This window comes from Bufo bufo, chromosome 4, assembly GCF_905171765.1.
Source record: "Bufo bufo chromosome 4, aBufBuf1.1, whole genome shotgun sequence".
Taxonomy (NCBI): domain Eukaryota; kingdom Metazoa; phylum Chordata; class Amphibia; order Anura; family Bufonidae; genus Bufo; species Bufo bufo.
In genome coordinates, this window is record NC_053392.1 from 609,078,604 (window position 1) to 609,088,690 (window position 10,087).

General features: G+C 44.3%; 1 protein-coding gene across 1 annotated transcript; it reads left to right on the forward strand.

The window, feature by feature from the left end:
• The first annotated feature begins 4,818 nt into the window (after positions 1 to 4,818).
• LOC120997564 (hemoglobin heart muscle subunit alpha-type-like) lies at positions 4,819 to 7,424 on the forward strand. Its single transcript, XM_040427656.1, has 3 exons — positions 4,819 to 4,907; positions 6,700 to 6,904; positions 7,184 to 7,424. Exons 1-3 carry the CDS (start codon positions 4,819 to 4,821, stop codon positions 7,292 to 7,294), a joined length of 405 nt encoding a protein of 134 aa, XP_040283590.1. The 3' UTR covers positions 7,295 to 7,424.
• The last annotated feature ends 2,663 nt before the right edge of the window (positions 7,425 to 10,087 follow it).

Below are 10,087 nucleotides of genomic sequence, written 5' to 3' on the forward strand. Positions count from 1 at the left end.
TCTTCATGTCATAGCAGAGAATCAGGCTTCACGTCACCCACCACTGGAACAGGCCACTGTCACACATTTAGGCCCCGGCACCCAGACAGAGGAGAGCGGTCCCGTAACAGAGAATCTGGCCTTATGTCAGCGCAGAATCTGTCTTCATGTCATAGCAGAGAATCAGGCTTCACATCACCCACCACTGGAACAGGCCACTGTCACACATTTAGGCCCAGGCACCCAGGCAGAGGAGAGAGGTCCCGTAACAGAGAATCTGGCCTTATGTCAGCGCAGAATCTGTATTCATGTCATAGCAGAGAATCAGGCTTCACGTCACCCACCACTGGAACAGGCCACTGTCACACATTTAGGCCCCGGCACCCAGACAGAGGAGAGCGGTCCCGTAACAGAGAATCTGGCCTTATGTCAGCACAGAATCTGTCTTCATGTCATAGCAGAGAATCAGGCATCACGTCACCCACCACTGGAACAGGCCACTGTCACACATTTAGGCCCAGGCACCCAGGCAGAGGAGAGAGGTCCCGTAACAGAGAATCTGGCCTTATGTCAGCGCAGAATCAGTCTTCATGTCATAGCAGAGAATCAGGCATCACGTCATCCACCACTGGAACAGGCCACTGTCACATATTTAGGCCCAGGCACCAAGTCAGTGGTGTAGCACAGTCGATATGAACCACATGAAGTTTCATCAAATATCCAGTCTGCAGGTTTGCAATAGGGTCATACCAATATACAGGAGCTGCAGCAATGATCACTTGTTAAATATAGTTCCATATATTCATAAGCTGTTAGCAGAGAGTCAGGACATGCTAAATAAACCTCTTCAAATGTGCTATTAGATAACTGAGGAAAGTTTTAACAGACAGAGTCTTTACAGTGGACTCTTCTAGAAAGCCCCCTGTGTATTCTGCTACTTGGTTTGGTCTCCTCAGTGCAGACATTTACTATGAAGTAGGTAGGATCTCTGTCTAAGTTCTCTAAAGCTAAAGTTCATTTATCTATTGTAAAAAGTTATAATATATACCCATAATAGTTCTGTAGAATGTAAAGAGGTGACTGTATGTTTTTTAGCAGCCTTTAAACCCTGCAGCACATGCTAGGCTGAGTAGATGATGTACAGTTAAAGAGACATGTGTTCTTCCTAAAATGGCTGCAAGACATGCTGTATTCCAGGTCACCCTGCTGCAATATCTTTGTAAATGATTTTCTCTTGTTCATTTTTCTGTATGCTTTGTTATATCCTGTAACATGTATGTGGGAATGTAATATAATGAATGCCTGTTATGATATAGGTGGGCTGGTGACCTGGCTGTATACCACATAGTGGCAGTTTTTCCCTGTTGTATTACAGGCTCCAGCCAAGTGCACTACACCTCAATAAAGCTTTAAACCACAGAAGACCTGAGTGTCGTCCCTTAGAGTCCACTTAGAGTTTATGCCTGGAGAAGCTGGTGACCGAGTGAGTGTGAAAGCTGGAGGTGTCGCAGATGGTGCAAGGAAAAGACGGTTACATTTGGTGCCGTGACTCGGATGTCATCATTCTGCTCAAAGTGACCAGTGAAGATACCTAAAGTCACCAGTGTGCGAGTTCTGAGGTGATTGTGCCACGGCGGAGCTGCTAGGCGGCAGATTGACCTTATTAGCGGTTTATATCCTCTCAGGAATAGAAGATGAGTGGACGAGCCAGAGCCCGCGGAAGAGCACGTGCCAGGGGGCAGCCCAGCCAAGGACAGCCTGGACAGGAGCAAGAGGCTCAAGAACCTAGACGCATTGAAAGACCCCAGCAGCCACCAGCCGAGCCTTTGCTTGTGGGAAGAGGGCGCCAGAGAGGCCCGCCAGTAGTGGAGAGACCTCCGACTGATGTTCTGCAGCTTTCAGCTGGATTTCAGGACATATCCCTCGGAGAACGGGGTGGCCGCAGGCGTGACTTCCATGACCTTGGAGTGAACATCCGGCAGACCATTGAATAGAAATGTGAGACCTGTTTTTTTTTTGCACTGTGTGACAGGTTAAGGTTTAATCACAGAATCAGACTTCTATCTGCACGGTAGCGTGTGTCTTAGGTTTTTCTGAATCACACTATCAGTACCTTCAATGTAAGATATCCTTTTTGGGATAGATTTCAAGTAGGCCTCAAATACCAGAAACTAGTTATTTTGAGAATGGCAAATTTGGGAATAGTTTTTCAACCCAGAAAAAAAATAGGGCTTTTACGGTCGCTACAAATAACTTGACCAGATTAAACAGTACAGATTTGCTTGAATAGAAATGGAAGACCTGTTTTTTTTTTGCACTGTGTGACAGGTTAAGGTTTAATCTCAGATTTAGACTTCTATCTGCACGGTAGCGTGTCTTAGGTTTTTCTGAATGACACTATCAGTACCTTCAATGTAAGATATCCTTTTTGGGATAGATTTCAAGTAGGCCTCAAATACCACAAACTAGTTATTTTCAGAATGGCAAATTTGGGAATGCTTTTTCAACCCAGAACAAAAAGTCTGCTTTTACGGTCACTACAAATAACTTGACCAGCTAAAACTGTGCAGATTTGGTTGAATAGAGATGTGAGACCTGTTTTTTTTTGCGCTGTGTGACAGTTATAGGTTTAATCACAGAATGACACTTCTATCAGCACGCTAGCGTGTGTCTTAGGTTTTTCTGAATGACACTATCAATACCTTCAATGTAAGATTTTCTTTTTGGGATAGATTTCAAGTAGGCCTCAAATACCACAAACTAGTTATTTTGAGAATGGCAAATTTGGGAATGCTTTTTCAACCCAGAACAAAAAGTCTGCTTTTACGGTCACTACAAATAACTTGACCAGCTAAAACTGTGCAGATTTGGTTGAATAGAAATGTCAGGTCTATTTTTTAGGCGCTGGGTGACAGGCTCAACTTGCCCCTGATGTAATATATGGCCAAAAAATAACCAGACTGTTGATGGTTAAATGCACTTGGGTGACACAGGCTCAGCCTGCACCAGATGTAGTATACGGCCAAAAAATAACCAGACTGTTGATGGTTAAATGCACTTCGGTGACACAGGCTCAGCCTGCAGCTGATGTAGGATATAGCACAAAATAACCACACTATCGATGGTTAAATACACTTGGTGATAGCTCGTGCTGGCGCACCACAAGTCACAAAATGGCCGCCGATCACCCCAGAAAAAAAGTGATCTAAAAACGCTCTGGGCAGCCTCAAAAAAGTGAGCAAGTCAATAATAGAACTTCAATGATCCACAGCTGCAGATCGATCACAGAATGAAGTCTTTTGGAGGAGTTAATCTGCCTAATCTCGCCCTAACGTCGCAGCTGCAACCTCTCCCTATACTGATCATAGCAGAGTGACGTGCGGCGCTACGTGACTCCAGCTTAAATAGAGGCTGGGTCACATGGTGCACTGGCCAATCACAGCCATGCCAATAGAAGGGAAGGCTGTGATGGCCTCTTGGGACAAGTAGTATGACGCTTGTTGATTGGCTGCTTTGCAGCCTTTCAAAAAGCGCCAACAAAAGCGCCGAACACCGAACCCGAACCCGGACTTTTACGAAAATGTTCGGGTTCGGGTCCGTGTCACGGACACCCCAAAATTCGGTACGAACCCGAACTATACAGTTCGGGTTCGCTCATCCCTAATTGTAATGCGTTTTGCACTCGCGTGAGAAAAATCACGCATGTTTGGTACCCAAACCCGAACTTCTTCACAGAATGGGTCACGGACGCATCCGACAGTCCGCACCGCAAAAAAGTAGTGCATGCACTACTTTTTTGCAGTGCGGAGGCACGGACAGAAAACCACTCCGTAATACTTCCGTGGGCTTCCGATCCATGCCTCTGTTCCGCATCTCCATGATTGCGGACCCATTCAAGTGATGCCCTTGTATTGCGGACCCCCTGTATGCGGCCCACGGTGTGCTTTAGCCCTTATCCTGCTGCTCGCTGTGCCCCCATAGTAATAGTGCTCCTCATAGTCCCACCAATAGTAATTCCCTTCTAGAATGCCCCCATTAGTAATACTGCCCCCTACAGTGCCCCCAACAGTGATAACGCTACCATGTGTTACTCCACCCCGAGGTTTCCTCCTCGCACACATTCTCTCTGGAATCGTTTTTTCCCACAAAAAATATGCCAGAAAAATGTGTTTTGTTTTTTGTTTGTTTGTTTTTGCTTAGTAGAAGCGCTTTTTATGTTCTATCTTTCATTTTCCAAAGAAGCTCTGACAAATAAAAGGTGAAATCTGATTGGTTGCTATGGGCAGCTCAGCCAGATTCCCTTTTACCAGTTTTGATAAAACTCCCCCGTTGTGTTTAAAAAAAATGCAAGAGGAGCAAAAACACTCGCTTTATTGCCCTGAGTTTCATATTTAGACGTTCAGATAAGTTCTGGAGCTGGTGGTTTTCATGAAAAAAAAAAACGCACCAAAGAACGCAATAAACAGCAAAAAACATCACATAAAAACATTGGCCTAATTTATTACAACTAACAGCAGGACTTAAAAAAACAACAAGCGGGAAAAAAGCGATGTTTGAATTAACATTGTAATAATTGGGAATTTATCTTTGGTTCTAAATGTCAGTGAAAATCTGTAACAAAAATCTGTCCTGTGAACATTCCCCTAATCTACAAGAGCCGCCGGCTGATTGTGTCTGCACTCCAGTCCAGGAGTTGTCAGCCAGGCCAGGTTGTCAGGCTCTCCTGTAGGGCCCCAGGTGTGCTGGATCAGCAGCCATTCCTCCCTATATAAAGGCGATGATGGAGTCTGGGGCCCCTCAGTGCAGATTGGCCCTTGTGCTGGAGCTTCACATCCCAGGATGGCGCTATCAGATGCTGAGAAGGCGGCTTTGGAGCCCTTGTTTGTGAAGATTGACGCTGAGAAGATTGGAGGTGAAGCCATGGAGAGGTGAGCGGCAGAGCCAGATAGTCACTGCTACAAGGGGCTGGGAAGGAGGAGCTGATACATTGTTACACCTGGTGCTCCGCCCCCTGCACTACATGCAACAATGTGTCAGATTTGTTTGGAATCTTCCTTTAACATGAAAAACTTTAATCCAGGAATGGGGCTGAGCATGCATGTTTATCTCAGTGGGGGAGAGGGATGTGCTGCATGTCCATAGGGATCTAAGGCTATCGGCACGCATTGCAGATTGTGTGGGGTGTGTTTGTTTTGTTTTTCTGACCCACAGTCAGTAAATGCTGACATGTGAACAGACCAAATTAAGTGAATGGGTACATAAGCTGTCTGTGAAAAATGTGGACAGCACATGTCAGTGAAAAACGGAAATGTGAATGCGGTTTAAGGTTGGTTTCACACAAGTGAGTTCAATGTGTTGAACTCGCAGCGTGTGTCTGCTAGAGCTCCTGTCCTGACCTATGTAGCACTGATAGGACTGCATAGCATTATATTGTGTTTGATGCTATGTAACCTTTTGGAGTTCTGAATGTATTGGATAACACTGACGGCATTGTCCAATCCAGGGTTAGGGTACTTTCAAACTTGCAGCAGTGTGATCCGGCGGGCAGTTCCGCCGATCTGCCGCTGACTGAAAGCATTTGTGAGACGGATGCGGATCCGTCTCACAAATGCATTGCAAGGACGGATCCGTCTCTCCGCTTGTCATGCGGACCGACGGATCCATCTTGTACATTTTTTATTTTTTCACATTTTTACCGATCTGCGCAGGCCGGAACGACGGATCCGGTATTCTGAATGCCGGATCCGGCGCTAATACATTCCTATGGGAAAGAATGCCAGACCTGGCATTCAGGCATGTCTTCAGTTTTTTTCGCCGGAGAGAAAACCGTAGCATGCTGCGGTTTTCTCTTTTGCCTGATCAGTCAAAACGACTGAACTGAAGACACCCTGATGCATCCTGAACGGATTGCTCTGCATTCAGAATGCATGGGGATGAAACTGTGACGAACTCTATGCCGGAAAAGAAAAACGCAAGTGTGAAAGTACACTTGCATAGCACCATAATCAATATAATCCTATGCGACCCCTGTCAGTCCTGGGAGGTCAGGACGGGTGCTCTTGCAGACACTGAGTTCAACGTATTGAACTCCCTTGTGTGCACCCAGCCTAAGGACTTCACAAGGGTTAATATTTCTCTCCTGTGATGCTGTTTGAGGGGTGGTGGTAAAGGCAGTATATAAATATCTGTTAAGATAGATTAGGTGACTTTCTTAGATTTGGCCATATGATCCTTATTAGAGGGTTTTTTTCAGGATTTTTTTTTTTTATCCTGTTTTGCAGAGCGGCTCTACTCTTGTCTAGAAGTTCTATCTGGTATTGTATTTCTATTCAATTGAATAGGGCAAAGCTGTAATACCAGATATGTCCTGTGGGTGAGTGGTGCTGTTTTTAATAGTTCTTAACCTGTTTGGTGTGTAAATAGGATGAACATAGGCAGAAAAAAATGATTAAAGTGGGTTGTACAGGATTGGAAAAACATGGATGCCTTCTTAAAAAAAAAAAAAAAAAAATTGCCACCCTTAGTTTTGGATATTCCAGCTCCGTCTCATGCACTTTGATGGCAATACCAGGCACAATCAGACGGTTTATGTGCTGCTTTTGCATGAAGGCAGTTTTTTTTTTTTGTGTTTTTTTTTTGCCCAATTCACTGTCTGGACACCATAAATTTCTTTGATACATCTGTGGGGTAGACATGTTCTCCTATGACCTCTTTCCTCAGTCTCTTCCAGCACCATCCAGACACAAAGTCCCACTTCACTCACATGGATGTGACCCCTGGCAGTCAAGATCTGAAGACACATGGAGGGAAGATCATCCATGCCATTAATGATGCCCTCAACCATTATGGAAATCTGCAGGAGAACTTGGCCACACTGCGGGAGATGCACACCAACAAGCTGAAGCTCAATGTGGACACCATCAAGGTGAGGAGCAGATCTGTCCAGTGGTGTACATACAGTCTGCCACATTCTATGAAATGGTGCCACTCTTGTCCATGGTTGTATCTGGTATTGTAGTTCTTCCTTACTTTCAATGGCTGAGTTGTAGAACCAGACACAACCCATGGACAGAATTGGAGCCATTTCTGAGGTTAAAGGCAGCTAGACCTGTCAAAAACATACACCCCCATCCTTCTAAGAGTTGTTGTAGTGTTGAGCATGCACTGACCCCCCCCCCCCCCCCCCCTCATCATCCATCCCCAGCTGCTGTGTGGTTGTCTCCTGGAGGTCATCTGCAAGCATTTCCCGGATGTGGACAAGTCGGCCTGTGACAAGTTCCTAAATGAGGTTGCAGTTGCCCTGATCTCCAGCTGACCGGGAGGCATCTTCCTCAGATCTATGTCCATGTGTCTCCTGTAACAAGCGTCTGTCCTCCATGATACTGATGACTGCTCCATGACCTGGGATCTCCATTCTTATCTGTAATAAATATTATATACTTGTACAGCCTGTCTCCTTGTGCTTTTTAGTTTGAGCTTCTGTAATGAAGACACCATTGACCAAATTCACCATCAGAATCCAGTAGATTATGGCGCGAGGAAGGAAGGATGTCACGAGGTGTAGAAGACATAAATGGGGTTGTCTGACTCCTATTCAATTATGGAGAATTCCCCAACTTTAATCTGTGTACAATAGAGGACCTGGGACATCTGTTATGCAATAAGATCATTGATTAGTGTGCTGGTGTAATTCATGTCTCCAGTGGTGGTGCTGTAGGGAAACATTTCAGTTTCTCACTGATTATAGCTGATCCTGGGTTAAGTTTAGGTGTTTCTTCAATCTAAAAATTATATTTAATCTCCAACAGGAAGCTCCATCTCCACCTGACATATATGTGTTCCTGTAAAATAAGTGTAGGATAATCTGTGCTTTCAATTCTTTTTATGCTGGGTTTTTACTAGAAATTTATGAGTCTGTAATTGGGACGGGCATGCTAAATACTCAATCAGTCAGGCTGTGTGTAGACATGGGGAATGGCAATGCTCAATAGCTAACTTGCTTATTTCCATTATGAACATATGAATGAGTACTTCAGACTTTCCCCATGCTGTGGTCAGTGAGTTCTGTTGGCCTGGTATATACCACAAAATGGAATAATCGGAAAAACAATATTTTTATTGGGAATGTATTAAAACTTGAGAGCTCCAGCTATATTATCTGCTATTATAAATGCTGATGTGGGAGAAGGGGAGCCTTATGTGTAGTGATGACTGAAGTTTTTAAAAATTTGATTCAGCTGCTTCATAGTTAGTAGTGTTGATCGAGCACCAAAGTGCTCGTGTGCTCTGACCAAACACATCGGTGTGCTCTACCGAGTACCCAAGCTCAATGGGAGAACCCCAGACACCCCCTGCTCGGAAGAGAAGAGGCTGTCTGGTTCATAAAAAAGGTTAGAAATTGTTGGAAACCCCGTCAAAATGGTTTGGAAACAGCATTAAGAGGATGGCTGGATGTGATATGGACTCATATTATCTACAATAGACAACCACACAAAGGCTATATGCCAAAAGCAAGGTATGTGCAAGCCATCAATCCAGAAGACAGATAACAACAGACTTAGTCAGCATACCTTACAATGGTAGCCTTGTGCACGGAGACATTCCAAACCAGCTCTCATCTGACTGAGAGCGAGTAAGCCTAAAAGTTACTTCAGATCTGTTGGATGGCTTGGGTGGACCTGCGCACATAGATCAATATCATTAGGGAGACTGTTTTCTGATTGTCCTAATATTCAATAACCTTTCTATACAGTTATGTCATGTAAAAACTCATTTGCATAAACGGCATATGGGAAAGACATGCAAATGAGCAGAATCTGCCTTGAAAGCACAACTCCCAAAACAGCTGCTAGTCAATTTTTACAGGTGCACCATAGAATCTGTTATCACATACTGCATTACAGTGTGGTACTCCGGCTGCTCTTCTGAGGACAAGACCCTCAAGCGCATCATCAGAATGGCTGGCAGAATCACTGGTACTCAGCTACCATCACTGGAGGACATCTTCACTGCTCGCTGCAGCAACAGGGCAAAAATTATCTGCGGGGATCCAACTCACCCCGGCCACAGCCTTTTCATTCCCCTACCCTCTGGTAGGCGTCTTAGAGCCCTACATGCCCGCACCACTAGGCTGTAGAAGAGCTTTTACCCCAAAGCAATCAGTCTCCTAAATGCTCAGAGACTATTGCCCCTTCCAAAGATAGAAACTACCACAGACTGAAAGTGACGGCTGCATTCATGAACCCATGATGATCTCTTGTCTGCAGTGGTGTCTGATCAGTGTGTGTGTATATATACTCATAAGCACTTCCTACTTTGCTCTTGATATATATTTATATGCTGTGAATAGTAATGCTTTCTAGTGCAATGTTTTTTTGTTTTTTTTTTCTAGTGTAATGCTTTAGTTTAAATGTCAGTTCTTGTTCCTCTGTCCATGGCATCTTGGATTGCTCCAAACAACATTTCATTGTATTGTATTGTACAGTGACAATAAAGGCATCTTATTTTTCAGATGGAAAATTTGCAATCTACACTACTCATGAACAGCCCCATCTATTGGTTTCATAGTCTTATGACAAGACTACTATTACTCTTGTCATAAGACTATAAAACCAATAGATGGTGCTGTTCATCTTGTTGGAGCGCTAGTTAGTGGGCCACACTGTTCAACAGCGTCCACACACCGTGTAGCACTCAGCCTATAATAGCCTGTGCGAACACTGAGGTGCATATCGGATTGCTGCTATCATTCACATCTTCTAGCACTTTATCTGCAGTAATATATGCTTGCTAGGGTGTATCTGAGGACTATTGCCCTGCCTGTAATGACTCATGAACAGCGCTGTCTATTGGTTTCATAGTCTTATGACAAGACTATGAATCCAGTGTAGTGTAGATCGTGAATATTCTAATTGCAAATTTTCCATGCAAAAGGCTACACTAATCTTGTCATAAGACTATGAAACAATAGATGGTGCTGTTCATGAATTTTCCATGCAAATGGTTTTTCAGCTGAAAAACAAGGCAGATTTTGCTCATTTGCATGTCTTTCCCATATAGATGGAAACCTAGAATGTGTCGGCAGATAAGAGCCATTTGGCCCATCTAG

Bases quoted from the DNA above. Each gene is read 5' to 3' on its own strand.
- LOC120997564 (XM_040427656.1), top strand. From the start codon at position 4,819: ATGGCGCTATCAGATGCTGAGAAGGCGGCTTTGGAGCCCTTGTTTGTG. The intron at 4,908-6,699 runs GTGAGCGGCAGA...CTCTTTCCTCAG, and splicing joins GGAGGTGAAGCCATGGAGAG to TCTCTTCCAGCACCATCCAG. The intron at 6,905-7,183 runs GTGAGGAGCAGA...ATCCATCCCCAG, and splicing joins TCAATGTGGACACCATCAAG to CTGCTGTGTGGTTGTCTCCT.